At 36.8% G+C, this 14,849-nt stretch overlaps 3 protein-coding genes across 8 annotated transcripts; 1 reads left to right on the plus strand and 2 right to left on the minus strand.

The window, feature by feature from the left end:
• Positions 1-4,434: 4,434 nt before the first annotated feature.
• Cbs (cystathionine beta-synthase) lies at positions 4,435-7,955 on the minus strand. 2 transcript variants are annotated; one of them, XM_011138761.3, is made up of 7 exons: positions 7,690-7,955; positions 7,223-7,342; positions 6,481-6,590; positions 6,042-6,391; positions 5,705-5,958; positions 5,182-5,452; positions 4,435-5,095 (listed from the first exon to the last, which is right to left on the minus strand). In XM_011138761.3, the coding sequence occupies exons 2-7, from the start codon at positions 7,297-7,299 to the stop codon at positions 4,649-4,651; spliced, it is 1,509 nt and encodes a 502-aa protein (XP_011137063.1). In that variant the 5' UTR covers positions 7,300-7,342; positions 7,690-7,955; the 3' UTR covers positions 4,435-4,648. The 2 variants fall into 2 exon arrangements, with proteins under 2 accessions (XP_011137063.1, XP_011137064.1); XM_011138762.3 differs by lacking the exon at positions 7,690-7,955 and having other exon boundaries at positions 6,481-6,552.
• Positions 7,899-9,417, plus strand: LOC105181779 (peptidyl-prolyl cis-trans isomerase NIMA-interacting 4). Of its 2 annotated transcripts, XM_011138764.3 has the most exons (4): positions 7,899-8,009; positions 8,346-8,527; positions 8,997-9,116; positions 9,207-9,417. In XM_011138764.3, the coding sequence occupies exons 2-4, from the start codon at positions 8,426-8,428 to the stop codon at positions 9,363-9,365; spliced, it is 381 nt and encodes a 126-aa protein (XP_011137066.1). In that variant the 5' UTR covers positions 7,899-8,009; positions 8,346-8,425; the 3' UTR covers positions 9,366-9,417. The 2 variants fall into 2 exon arrangements, with proteins under 2 accessions (XP_011137066.1, XP_011137065.1); XM_011138763.3 differs by lacking the exon at positions 7,899-8,009 and having other exon boundaries at positions 8,294-8,527.
• A 405-nt stretch (positions 9,418-9,822) lies between these two features.
• Positions 9,823-14,307, minus strand: LOC105181780 (uncharacterized). 4 transcript variants are annotated; one of them, XM_025302508.1, is made up of 5 exons: positions 14,136-14,307; positions 13,258-13,389; positions 11,031-11,210; positions 10,783-10,948; positions 9,823-10,361 (listed from the first exon to the last, which is right to left on the minus strand). In XM_025302508.1, the coding sequence occupies exons 2-5, from the start codon at positions 13,367-13,369 to the stop codon at positions 10,160-10,162; spliced, it is 660 nt and encodes a 219-aa protein (XP_025158293.1). In that variant the 5' UTR covers positions 13,370-13,389; positions 14,136-14,307; the 3' UTR covers positions 9,823-10,159. The 4 variants fall into 4 exon arrangements, with proteins under 4 accessions (XP_025158293.1, XP_025158292.1, XP_011137070.1 ...); XM_025302507.1 differs by having other exon boundaries at positions 13,258-13,394; positions 14,136-14,252; XM_011138768.3 differs by lacking the exon at positions 14,136-14,307 and adding an exon at positions 13,945-14,109.
• Positions 14,308-14,849: the final 542 nt, after the last annotated feature.

A 14,849-nucleotide genomic window follows, 5' to 3' on the forward strand; every position in this document is an offset into this window, starting at 1 on the left:
ACGACTCTCTACTCCCAGTAGAAGCGGAGATATCGACGGAGAAAGGTTGGAAAACTTTAACCTTCGATATCTCCTAAACGGTTAGAGATACAGGCTTCGGACAGGTACCAAATTAAAGCCCTTTCAAAACCCTACATTTTGGACTACATGGACGACTCTCTACTCCCAGTAGAAGCGGAGATATCGACGGAGAAAGGTTGGAAAACTTTAACCTTCGATATCTCCAAACGGTTAGAGATACAGGCTTCGGACAGGTACCAAATTAAAGCCCTTTCAAAACCCTACATTTGACTACATGGACGACCTCTATCCCAGTAGAAGCGGAGATATCGACGGAGAAAGGTTGGAAAACTTTAACCTTCGATATCTCCTAAACGGTTAGAGATACAGGCTTCGGACAGGTACCAAATTAAAGCCCTTTCAAAACCCTACATTTTGGACTACATGGACGACCCTCTACTCCCAGTAGAAGCGGAGATATCGACGGATGAAGGATGGATATCGACGGAGAAAGGTTGGAAAACTTTAACCTTCGATATCTCCTAAACGGTTAGAGATACAGGCTTCGGACAGGTACCAAATTAAAGCCCTTTCAAAACCCTACATTTTGCACTACATGGACGACTCTCTACTCCCAGTAGAAGCGGAGATATCGACGGAGAAAGGTTGGAAAACTTTAACCTTCCATATCTCCTAAACGGTTAGAGATACAGGCTTCGGACAGGTACCAAATTAAAGCCCTTTCAAAACCCTACATTTTGGACTACATGGACGACTCTCTACTCCCAGTAGAAGCGGAGATATCGACGGATGAAGACTGGATATCGACGGAGAAAGGTAGGAAATCTTTAACCTTCGATATCTCCTAAACGGTTAGAGATACAGGCTTCGGACAGGTACCAAATTAAAGCCCTTTCAAAACCCTACATTTTGGACTACATGGACGACTCTCTACTCCCAGTAGAAGCGGAGATATCGACGGATGAAGACTGGATATCGACGGAGAAAGGTTGGAAAACTTTAACCTTCGATATCTCCTAAACGGTTAGAGATACAGGCTTCGGACAGGTACCAAATTAAAGCCCTTTCAAAACCCTACATTTTGCACTACATGGACGACTCTCTACTCACATTAGAAGCGGAGATATCGACGGAGAAAAGTTGGAAAATTTTAACCTTCGATATCTCCTAAACGGTTAGAGATACAGGCTTCGGACAGGTACCAAATTAAAGCCCTTTCAAAACCCTACATTTTGCACTACATGGACTACTCTCTACTCCCAGTAGAAGCGGAGATATCGACGGAGAAAGGTTGGAAAACTTTAACCTTCGATATCTCCTAAACGGTTAGAGATACAGGCTTCGGACAGGTACCAAATTAAAGCCCTTTCAAAACCCTACATTTTGCACTACATGGACGACTCTCTACTCCCAGTAGAAGCGGAGATATCGACGGAGAAAGGTTGGAAAACTTTAACCTTCCATATCTCCTAAACGGTTAGAGATACAGGCTTCGGACAGGTACCAAATTAAAGCCCTTTCAAAACCCTACATTTTGGACTACATGGACGACCCTCTACTCCCAGTAGAAGCGGAGATATCGACGGATGAAGGATGGATATCGACGGAGAAAGGTTGGAAAACTTTAAACTTCGATATCTCCTAAACGGTTAGAGATACAGGCTTCGGACAAGTACCAAATTAAAGCCCTTTCAAAACCCTACATTTTGCACTACATGGACGACTCTCTACTCCCAGTAGAAGCGGAGATATCGACGGAGAAAGGTTGGAAAACTTTAACCTTCCATATCTCCTAAACGGTTAGAGATACAGGCTTCGGACAGGTACCAAATTAAAGCCCTTTCAAAACCCTACATTTTGGACTACATGGACGACTCTCTACTCCCAGTAGAAGCGGAGATATCGACGGAGAAAGGTTGGAAAACTTTAACCTTCGATATCTCCTAAACGGTTAGAGATACAGGCTTCGGACAGGTACCAAATTAAAGCCCTTTCAAAACCCTACATTTTGGACTACATGGACGACCCTCTACTCCCAGTAGAAGCGGAGATATCGACGGATGAAGGATGGATATCGACGGAGAAAGGTTGGAAAACTTTAACCTTCCATATCTCCTAAACGGTTAGAGATACAGGCTTAGGACAGGTACCAAATTAAAGCCCTTTCAAAACCCTACATTTTGGACTACATGGACGACCCTCTACTCCCAGTAGAAGCGGAGATTTCGACGGATGAAGACTGGATATCGACGGAGAAATGTTGGAAATCTTTAACCTTCGATATCTCCCAAACGGTTAGAGATACAGGCTTCGGACAGGTATCAAATTAAAGCCCTTTCAAAACCCTACATTTTGGACTACATGGACGACCCTCTACTCCCAGTAGAAGCGGAGATATCGACGGATGAAGGCTGGATATCGACGGAGAAAGGTTGGAAAACTTTAACCTTCGATATCTCCTAAACGGGTAGAGATACAGGCTTCGGACAGGTGCCAAATTAAAGCCCTTTCAAAACCCTACATTTTGGACTACATGGACGACCCTCTACTCCCAGTAGAAGCGGAAATATCGACGGATGAAGGATGGATATCGACGGAGAAAGTTTGGAAAACTTTAACCTTCGATATCTCCTAAACGGTTAGAGATACAGGCTTCGGACAGGTACCAAATTAAAGCCCTTTCAAAACCCTACATTTTGCACTACATGGACGACTCTCTACTCCCAGTAGAAGCGGAGATATCGACGGAGAAAGGTTGGAAAACTTTAACCTTCGATATCTCCTAAACGGTTAGAGATACAGGCTTCGGACAGGTACCAAATTAAAGCCCTTTCAAAACCCTACATTTTGCACTACATGGACCACTCTCTACTCCCAGTAGAAGCGGAGATATCGACGGAGAAAGGTTGGAAAACTTTAACCTTCGATATCTCCTAAACGGTTAGAGATACAGGCTTCGGACAGGTGCCAAATTAAAGCCCTTTCAAAACCCTACATTTTGGACTACATGGACGACCCTCTACTCCCAGTAGAAGCGGAGATATCGACGGATGAAGGATGGATATCGACGGAGAAAGGTTGGAAAACTTTAACCTTCGATATCTCCTAAACGGTTAGAGATACAGGCTTCGGACAGGTACCAAATTAAAGCCCTTTCAAAACCCTACATTTTGCACTACATGGACGACTCTCTACACCCAGTAGAAGCTGAGATATCGACGGAGAAAGGTTGGAAAACTTTAACCTTCGATATCTCCTAAACGGTTAGAGATACAGGCTTCGGACAGGTACCAAATTAAAGCCCTTTCAAAACCCTACATTTTGCACTACATGGACGACTCTCTACTCCCAGTAGAAGCGGAGATATCGACGGAGAAAGGTTGGAAAACTTTAACCTTCGATATCTCCTAAACGGTTAGAGATACAGGCTTCGGACAGGTGCCAAATTAAAGCCCTTTCAAAACCCTACATTTTGGACTACATGGACGACCCTCTACTCCCAGTAGAAGCGGAGATATCGACGGATGAAGGATGGATATCGACGGAGAAAGGTTGGAAAACTTTAACCTTCGATATCTCCTAAACGGTTAGAGATACAGGCTTCGGACAGGTACCAAATTAAAGCCCTTTCAAAACCCTACATTTTGGACTACATGGACGACTCTCTGCTCCCAGTAGAAGCGGAGATATCGACGGAGAAAGGTTGGAAAACTTTAACCTTCGATATCTCCTAAACGGTTAGAGATACAGGCTTCGGACAGGTACCAAATTAAAGCCCTTTCAAAACCCTACATTTTGCACTACATGGACGACTATCTACTCCCAGTAGAAGCGGAGATATCGACGGAGAAAGGTTGGAAAACTTTAACCTTCGATATCTCCTAAACGGTTAGAGATACAGGCTTCGGACAGGTACCAAATTAAAGCCCTTTCAAAACCCTACATTTTGGACTACATGGACGACTCTCTACTCCCAGTAGAAGTGGAGATATCGACGGATGAAGACTGGATATCGACGGAGAAAGGTTGGAAAACTTTAACCTTCGATATCTCCTAAACGGTTAGAGATACAGGCTTCGGACAGGTACCAAATTAAAGCCCTTTCAAAACCCTACATTTTGCACTACATGGACGACTCTCTACTCCCAGTAGAAGCGGAGATATCGACGGAGAAAGGTTGGAAAACTTTAACCTTCGATATTTCCTAAACGGTTAGAGATACAGGCTTCGGACAGGTACCAAATTAAAGCCCTTTCAAAACCCTACATTTTGGACTACATGGACGACTCTCTACTTCCAGTAGAAGCGGAGATATCGACGGAGGAAGGCTGGATATCGACGGAGAAATGCTGGAAAACTTTAAACTTCGATATCTCCGCTGTAAGAAACATTAGGAAAAATCATTATGCGCTATAAAACAATTAAAATCATTGTATTATTCCTTTGGTACACTTAATTGTATAAATTAAAATTAGTGATCTAACTTTATGAGCATATAAAATAATAGTATGTATAAAATGGTAAAATAGTATATATTTGATTTTCTTCATATAGAAATATGTATACATATACACATACACATCTTTCTTTTACCAGATATAGCATGATGGATATATTTTACATAATATCATTTTTTATCTGTTTCCATCTTGCAGTTATCTAAGCTAGTTATATATTTATAAATGTCATTTAGGATGGCAAGTCCTACTAATACACTGTCGTTGTTTATTACAACTACATAAGGTTTATTCTCGAGAGTTCGAAACAGTTTGCCCAGAGTGGATGAAGTTGAGATTTTTGTAAATTCTTTGTCCATAACCGTTTTGGCGAGATCTGTCTGATGTGCCTCGCCTGAGATCAACTTGGACATAAGTACATCCGATGAGACAACACCTACTACGTGCCTCTGCATTTCGTCACGAGTTACCAACATTTGTTGTATTTTATACCGTGCAAAAACCTCTGTAGCCTTATGGCATGTTATTTCCCTTGGAAGCACAACTTTAGTTAACGTTAATTTCGATATTGGTAAATTCCACCACCATTTGTGCTCTGTTGAAGAAGGTTTTGGTGGCTGAAGGAAAAATTATAATTTAGTAATATGTAGCGTGTGTAGCAATTGTAATAACAAATATCTTAATATAATTAATGTCGTTTTACCAAAAAGTCTCTTTCTTCCATCCACTGATTTGATACAAATTTTGTGATGTAATTACGTATTCCATCAGGTAAGAGGACGACCATCCGTTTATTTGCGGGTAAATCTTTGGCGATTTTCAAAGCTGCTGAAAGTGCTGCACCGCTACTACCGCCGCACAACAATCCTTCCTTGCTGATTAAATCCCGTGCCATGTTTAATGATTCGTGGTCTTCTGATTTCATCCATTTGTCGATTACATCGTGATTTAAGACCGTGGGTATAAAGTCATATCTAAAAAGAAGAATACAACTTTATTGTCAGTTGAATTTTAATTTCAAGTTATACCAGACAACTTTTTAATACATATATAGGTATATATTTGTATAAGTTGATAATTTTCTTGATGTAATGTATCTACATTAGAGTATGAAATGAATATGAAATTTACATTGAATATGGAAATGCTGTGAAATAAAATGATAACTCCGTAAACCATTTTATTTCGTTATATATATACGATACAAATTTAATAGAAATACCTACCCAATCCCTTCTACTTCATAGAAACCTACACCTTCCTTATTTAATTCAGATGGAAGTGCTAAAATACTGCCTTTAGGATCTACACCAATGATCCTTACATCAGGCAATAATTCTTTTAATTTGCGCCCAATTCCAGTTATTGTCCCACCGGTACCTGCACTAACTACAACATAGTCTACCTTTCCATCACATTGCTCAAAGATTTCTGTTGCAGTTCCATCATAATGAGCCAAAGGATTGCCAGCGTTGGTGTACTATATTTATAATAACAAAAATATCAATTTTAGGACTGATTGTGCTCAGGAAAAAGTATCCAAATTAAAAGAAAGTGTACTACCTGATCCAAGATGATACTATTAGGTGTCTCTTTACATAATTTTTGAGCAACATTGATATGACTCTCACTACTACTCCAATGTGCTTCGGTTGGTGTTCTGACTATTTCTGCACCAAGAGCGTGTAATACAGAAATTTTCTCATTAGACATTTTCCTTGGCATCACAATGATGCATTTGTAGCCTTTGACTGCTGCAGCCATTGCTAAGCCGATTCCAGTATTACCACTAGTTGGTTCAATAAGTGTATATCCTGGCTTTATTAACCCTTTTTCTTCAGCATCCTGAATCATTCTATGTGCTATTCGATCTTTCACAGATCCTCCAGGATTAAAAAATTCACACTTTACATCTGTATGTAAAAAAAGGAATTGATAAAGTTTGGCCAATTTTTCATTTATAAAATGTATACAATATAAAAACAAAAACTTCATTACTAACACATTTCACACTTGATTCCATAGGATTTAGGAATGCGGTTAAGTCGAATAAGAGGTGTCTGTCCTATTGTATCTAAAACATTTGATAATATCTTCTTACAGTCTGGTACCCTAAAAATAAAGAAATATATGAGATTGAAAGAAATTGTACAATCATACATATTATATTTGCATATAATTTTAAATATAAATGTATGGCAGAGCTCAAGAACTATTAAAGCAAACATGTGACTATAGTGTGTTAGTGATAAGAACACTCTACGATAACTGATATCAGTTTCATACTTATTTAGATGAATGCGCATTCAGTAGTATTATAGTTTGTGCCAATATCTATATTGTGCAATATATTTTATTTCTTCTGTTTTTCACAACATTGTTGCTAAAGTGATAACATAACAGTGATAAATGAGAAAACAAGTTTAGCAACATGTACTTCTCTGATAAACTTTCATATTAGAGCATTAAATGATCAAATAATTGTCTATCTACAACGATACATGCAGAGATTATTGGAATGTATCTATTGGTTAAATATTCAATAATTTTTTTGGATCAGATTAATTAATATTTTTGGGTTATGATAAAATCTTTTACTTTACCAATTAGATTCAAGAACTTACCCAATATTTAATAGATGATACTAGTACTAAATACACATGTTGTGTAAAAAAATAACAGGAATATATAATGAGAAATTTTACTATATGTATGTAAATCTTCAACAGTTATAATAAACTTACTCTGTTCTTTTCGTATGTGGTGAATTTACTTCATTAACTTTCCATGTGCACTTAGATGATCTATTTGGTAATGACATATTGATTGTTGCAAGTTTTTTTCTATCGTCACTTGAGTAATCCCTAGTTGTAATAAACAATAAAATATTTAAATATAAATAATCAAATAATTAAAGGCAAGGCTCTGAAATAATAATAATAATAATAAATGGATACAGTACGCATATAAACTTTTAATTTACTAAATAAATACGTTTCTTGCAATTTTTCTGTACTTTTAATAATCAAAACAATTGAATTAAAATGCTTAAGTCAAAGATTGAATTTAAAAAATATATAACATTCTTTATATATATATATTTTTTTTTTGGATTGTCGATTTTTATTGTGCATAAAAGCACTTTTATTACAAGAAATCAGATTTGAGATATAATAAAATAATAAGGTAAGGGAAAATAAATATATGAAACCTGCAATGCACAATGACAACGTGTCTCACAGCTGGTCGCAACTGATCTCCTGGTTCTGATTCAATAAATGGCTTTGGGCAGAATTGTTACACTCTATCCCCTACGCCAGTCAACGATTATGAAGATAAAAGAAAAACAGGGACAACGCGTACGCAGTCCCCACGATCAAAAAAATGCATGTAGTTACAAAAACCACATCTAACCGCCACGGAAGCGAACGAAAGGTCTTCCTGACAGATGGATTTATCACAAGTAGCTGGTCGCAACTATTCAAGTCGATATCAAAGTTCGCAGATAAGCAAACTGATGCTTTTCTCACTGTATGCTAAAGAGATGTTTTTATATGCGCGCACGCGCGCATGCGTGTTGAATGAATTATAATGAAGCATTAAATTCGTAAAAAAAGATTTTTTTTTTAATATGTTTTACACAAATATTTCTTGATATTTGATTCTTATACCGGCTTCTTTTTAAATATTTTTATTTTTATATTTAACAAATATATTAATAAATTTATATTATTATAATTATATATAATTTATATATTATATATGTTATATCATTATAATTATTATCATAAATTAAAATTTATATTTGTTCCCGTGCGCGAAAGCTGTGAGATGTTAAATATATCAGCAAATTTTGCATTCGAACAGGACTTCGAATTTTCTTCATACAGAAGTCTAACTTTATAAACACAAAAATATAACCTATACATAAAGTTATATACACGAGTATGCCGCCGAAAAAGAATACGGGTGCCGCAAAATCTAATAAAGGTAAATCCTTGGAGGATAGTGGTGGAAAAGCAGAAAAGAAAGGAGGATCTTCAGTCAAAGTAAGAAACTACAAGAAAGATAAGAACTGCATGTTTCGTAGTAAAAATTTAATGATCTCAGCGTTGATTTGAGTTTAGGTTAAAGGTCTCTCACTATAAACTTTTTGGAATTTAATAAAAGTATATTCAACCAATTCGTTTTCATACGTGACAGAAGTTTCCGAAAGTTAAAATTGTTACTTGTCACTAAGAAAATGTTAAGCAAAGAAAAAATAATGTGTTGAAGGTTAGGAAATCTGTCATGTTAATATTAATTTTTTACAAGATATCGTAGAATCAATCTAAACAGGTCTAGGATATCTTATCGTAGAAATCCTGAGTATAATCAAAATAATCTCAGCATGTTTTGTCCTATCTGGAAATGTGTAAAACCATATGTAAAAAATATATGCTGTTTTTATCAAAATTTAAGGTAATATTTTTAAGTTAAATATTTGCATATTATTCTATACTATTCAATTTTCCATAGGTCAGACATATTTTATGTGAAAAGCAATCAAAAATATTGGAAGCATTGGAAAAATTGAAAGCTGGTCAGAAATTCAATGAAGTTGCAGCAACATACAGTGAAGACAAAGCTAGATCTGGGGTAATATAGATATATTAAAAATATTTTATTAATAAATAACTGCATTTATTGTTTATCATTCTGTATATCATTCTATATATTTGGTTGAAGGGTGATCTTGGTTGGATGACTCGGGGTTCCATGGTAGGACCTTTCCAAGATGCTGCTTTTGCACTACCTATTTCTAGTCTAGCATCACCAGTTTATACAGATCCACCAGTAAAAACAAAGTTTGGGTATCATATTATAATGGTGGAAAGTAAAAAATAATTTCCTTTAAGGAACAGAATTTTGTAATACTTTTGTAAAACAGTCATTCATATTTGATTAAATAAATATATATAAAAATAAATAAATAAATATATATAATTAAATAAATATATATAAATACATATCATTTAGATAATGGTTTGTTTAACATCTATAATAATTACACTTATATATATACGAATGATAAACATGTTTTATATCTTACAAACTTTCATTTATAGAGAGTTGCTTCATATATGATTTTTTTTGCTCCATATAATGTGAATTTTTTGTTAAGTAAGAAAATCGATAGATATTCATTAACAAATTTATTACTATCTGGAATGTACAATTAGTATAGTTACTTTATGAATATATATATATATTTTTTTTATAGATATATATATAATTTTAAATAATAATTGTTTATAAACTATATAGCAGTCTCTAAAAAAATCCTGGGTTACAATATAATTTTCCATTTGTCTATGATTAAATCCATAAATATAAATAGTGATGTTTTTCAATATCAAGAAATATGTAGAATCTATGTTTAAGAACCATTAAATTATTCACATGGAATCATTTTAATCGAATGGATATTGAGGTATTAATAATGTTACAATAATAAATAAGGGATGTATAGAGTGTGTATGTGTGTGTGTATGTGTGTATATACACACTATATACTACTCAGTCGCTTCTCTGGTGCATCACATAGATACGCTTTTAATTGTTCTCATGTAGCTTTGTAACTGTGTAAATCGTTCGACTGGAAATGGGGCTATCATTTCATTTCCTGAAATTTCTTTTTCTTATACACGAATGTTAGGATAATTATAACGAATATGTTTCAACAGAGATTCATTTTCCTCGCAAACCCATGGCTTCTTATGATGGCATGCCACGTCGTGCCAGTTCACTCCGTCATTGTAAAATTGATTGAGGATCGCCAGGCAATTCTCAGGTGCACCACCCTGAATGGCTTCGCGATTGTCTGGTTGTGGTTTGCCGATGCTGGACGAAAATACACATATTGTTCTTTAAAGAAACAACTCTTACATCTGTTATTAAAATGAATCAATGCGTGCATCGGCATTGTCTTCGTTGCTTTGTCTCACGTCAACATGTAAGTCTAATATGTATTTGAAAAAATTTCAGACCTTGACTATTGACAATAGCTGTGTGAACAGCAGTCGTTGATTACAGAGCAGAAAGCAATAGAAGTCAGTGATCGGGTAAAGAAAAATTTAATCACAGCGTTTCGATATCCTTGATCCCAAAAGGAAGGAGATACTCGTGTGACTCAGTAAAGAAGGTGACTTCGATTTACCTATCTCTATACACTAGTATTAACTAGTATTATGTATGCACGCGTAATTACAGGCCGGCGTATTCTCTGAATGTGCTATGAGTACTACTAAACAATACAGCTTACCCGCCGCTCTCAGACCAGTCGTTTTGACTGCGATTGTTAGTCGGTGCGAGCTTCTGCAATTCGGCGGTCCAGAACCAGCCATTGATGTGAAGAGGCTGCAAATCTGGTCGATCGCAGCCCTTGAAGTCACAGAGGCGGCCAGAAGTCCAGATGTATTTCACCTTGTCTGCAAGTGAAACATTTCATTAGCATTCTTTGTTTCCTTTCTTCATACATAGGATTAATCGCATACGCAGAACGAAGTATACTTTGAACGATACGGCTCTTGATGAATTCGTTTTCGTCGGAAGTTTCCAGGGAAACTAGATCCATGCAGCGTTGTCTGCAAAAGTTTCTGCCAGTCAACCAGTCCAACTCTTGTCCGCTTGTCCTCGGGTCGGCCCACGAGAAATAATAGCCCTTCCCATTGAATCGTTGATGGATTGTCCCTGCGAAGAATCAGAATTAGAGGATAAAATCGAAGAGATGCATGATGCGACGAGAAGCCGGACGTATGGCCGAGTAACGGTAGTTTCTTTGTGAATATCTTTGGGTGCGGGAAATTATCCGGGAAGAATCTGCGAGACGGACACAAAGTGAAAGTTGCAAAATTAGTGTCAGTCGCGAACGACCTCAGAGCGACCACAGTCACGACCTAGACATTGGCACCCATGCTATATGCTGATTATATAGCGTCACTTTCCAAATAAAGAAAAAGAAAGTTCTCTACGAGAGAGGCGTGCACAAAACGTGTCGACGGATTACACATAACGAATGGATAATCAGTTACTTATCAGTTTCCCGTGCACGTTACACTACTTCTAACGTTTGGAAGCTTATCAACATCTTGGTCATCGAATTTCACATTGATTTTTCTTGTCACTTGATACTCGAAAAACATTCTTTGGTTCTCCTTTCATCAGGATTTTTTACCATTTTTTTCGTTATAAATAAAAAGGAGCTTAACGGAAACAATAAATTCTTTCTCATTAATATATTTCAACGAAGAAGAAAAGTATTCCAAAAAATGACTTGTTAATCCAATCCTGCGGTAACTGTGAAGTAGCCCTTAGAAATACTAAGATCGAATCGATAAACGTTTCACTCAGGAGTTTATTTGCTGATAAAGCTTCTTTAGAACCTCAGACATTGCCTAGGAAAATTTAGGGGTGACATTTCTCAACTGCTAACGACTCTAACGGTTACGTGTTATCACCACTTAGGCAAGCGGTATCTGGATTAGCCAAAAATGATAAATATGAAAGTGCGACTCGACATTCTGTACTACTTACGACGACGACCGGGCTATTTCCAATTCAAATTGCGTTCGAGTTACACTCGTCGGTGTCATCGTCACACTTTCTATAACGAGCGCGTCGTCAAAAAAGATGCGCGAGGTGTACGGATGTGACGGCGGTCACGTACAATCAGTGACGGTATCAAAGTCGAAGATGCAATAAGTAGACAAAGGGTATAGTAGCTTGGGGCACATGCCGAGTCATCGAGTTTGTCAACGGTCGACAATGACAACGGTCGAACTTGAAGAATGTCCTAGTACATCCCGAACATTTCTAGAATCTTAGGATGTTTCGTGCTATCTAATTTCTTGTTAATGGATTCTTGTCTGATCTCCATTCCATTATATAAATTGAGATTCTTTCTCCGTATAAAAGAAGGAGGAGCAGGAAACAGGGAGATAAATGGAGGCTCGCGACGCCTCTAATCACAAATATTGGAGACTACTTTCTCTAGTTCATGGATCCGTCGAATGTTTGATTGTCGAGGAAAATAAGAAGACTCTCTCCGTGGTGTGTTTTCAGAGACATTGGGAACGCCCACTTTGTTCCAGATGAAAGACCTATTCGACGAGAAAATTTTTAGTAAAAATAGCGACAATATTGTCACGACTGATTGCTCTGTAGGAACGCTCTAACAGTGATAGCTCTAACAATGACAGTTTTTACTTGTCAATGGAAAAGCTATTAACGCCGCTTATTCGAGCGACTCACTGTTTATGCTTAGAATAGCTTGTACTTGAATTTCTTGACATCAATAACAAAGCAATTTTATGCGATAAAAATGTTCTCATCACGCGAAAAGAAACTCGTGTGTTCGTGTAATTGATTTTCTATTGTCTGGAGATTAAACGAAAAACTCGGATGTAGGAGCAAAAAAGTTTCTGCAGGGAGATTTCCATTCAGTCAAATATTCCCAGTTATCTCAAACGAGTTTTAAACCCATGTCAAAAGAACATTTCGGTCGCGACAAAATACCATTTCTCTTTGTTGAATTTTCGCCTGGTTGAATTTCTCCACTTTGTTATACGAACTTAGACCTTCCTTTGCATATAAGATACGCAGTATTCAAAAAATATGTATAAGTTACAATGTAAATATTTAAAACGACTTTAGATAACTTAGCATTTTCTTGAAAACTTTCGCGTAATTGTAATGATAAAAATGATGGTACAGAAAGAATGAAGAAAGTAAGACTTACTCTGTGCGCAAAGTGCCGGTACCGGAGATTCCAGAATCCGTCCACTGGGTTGCGGTTGAAATTGGGCAGAAGACAGTGCCACGAGAGTACCCAAAATCATGAGCGCTATCATTTTCTTTTTTTCTTTTCACACTACTCTGAGTAAAAAAGAGAAATACAAGATTAGCATCATACTAGATTTGCTTTAATTCGGAAAAGTTCGTTTCTTTTCCGATTCTGATTACCCGTTAGCGTTCCTCTTTGTCATGTGTGTATATGTTTAAATACCCGAACTCGTAAAAAAAAGGAGAAAAATAACTCAAACCGGTTTCGCGATTTCAGCGTTATACAGGGTGGTACCCTACTCTCAGCCGTACTTTACAAATGACAAGTTTTTCTGTACTTTGTCACATATTTGTCATAAATAATATTACGATATGATCTCTCAACCGCGATATGACGAAAAGGAACGCTTATAAAATGTTGTTTTTTTTCTTTTTCATTGATTCTGTATCGCAGATGTTATCTGTAGAAAGAAATCTGAATCGTGGGAAATTAAAGATATTGTAATCAATTAATATTTCTTATAAGCAATGCTACAAATGCAATTTTAACCATATGAATTACCAAGAACTTTTCTAATAAACGTAATCCTTCTTTCGAACGAGTCTTAATTTAGCTACACATTAGCCACATTCAATTGTTTACCTAATCAATCAGCAAAACACAGCAGAGTGCTTCCCCGATTGTAATCGGCAAGATCTCCAGAGAAAAAACTTTGAAAGAATAGCTATAAGCTGCGACACCGTCTTGCAGACGTTCGCTAAAGAACTGCAATGCCTTCTTGGCAGGCACCCCTATATATACACAACGAGGACATGTCGTGTCAATACTTTTACCACTTGATAGTCGGCATTTTCGACGGGCACCCGCCCGAGCTTGAAGACGTCGACATCCGTCGTTCGTTTCGTGCAGACGTTCCCTTCCCCTTTTGTGTGCGACAGACGCCATCCTCGGACATGAAATCGTTTCACGATGACACTCGATGCTAACATTTAAAAATCGTACGCGTATCTTTGCTCTAAAAAATACGGGACGTCTTTCCATATCCTGCAATTTTATTGAACGACATTAGAAAAACTTTGTCGTGTTTGCCATACGCCGCTGATATATCGGTCGTTAGGCATCTTTTACATATATATGATCAAGATTGTAATGAAACAAAGCGATTATTTGTGGTTACAAAAAGAGAACTAGGATGGCAAAAGATTCGACGTGGCTGAGTGTTGCATTATTTTCGAGACTTTTCGTGTCTTGCAACATTTTCTAAACAGATTCATTCCGCCGAAAGCTGCTTTCGATTTTCTCCCATATGACTGATTAAATTTACTCTAGTAGGTCTCCAATATTCCACAGCATTGCAAAGACTTTCTAGGATTTCGAAAATGGTATTTCGTATTGACAATGAGTTTGATGTAATCATCGTAAAGTCCGTTGGGTTTTCATCGTTGAAATTATATATACAATTATATCTGTAAACAAGCTTCGTATACGTAAATTTATCGATTTTTCGTTTGTAGTTTTTCAGATTTTGAAAGAATAATTTTTAGTTA

The sequence above is a fragment of the Harpegnathos saltator genome, unplaced genomic scaffold (genome assembly GCF_003227715.2).
Source record: "Harpegnathos saltator strain DR-91 unplaced genomic scaffold, Hsal_v8.6 scaffold498, whole genome shotgun sequence".
NCBI classification, from domain to species: domain Eukaryota; kingdom Metazoa; phylum Arthropoda; class Insecta; order Hymenoptera; family Formicidae; genus Harpegnathos; species Harpegnathos saltator.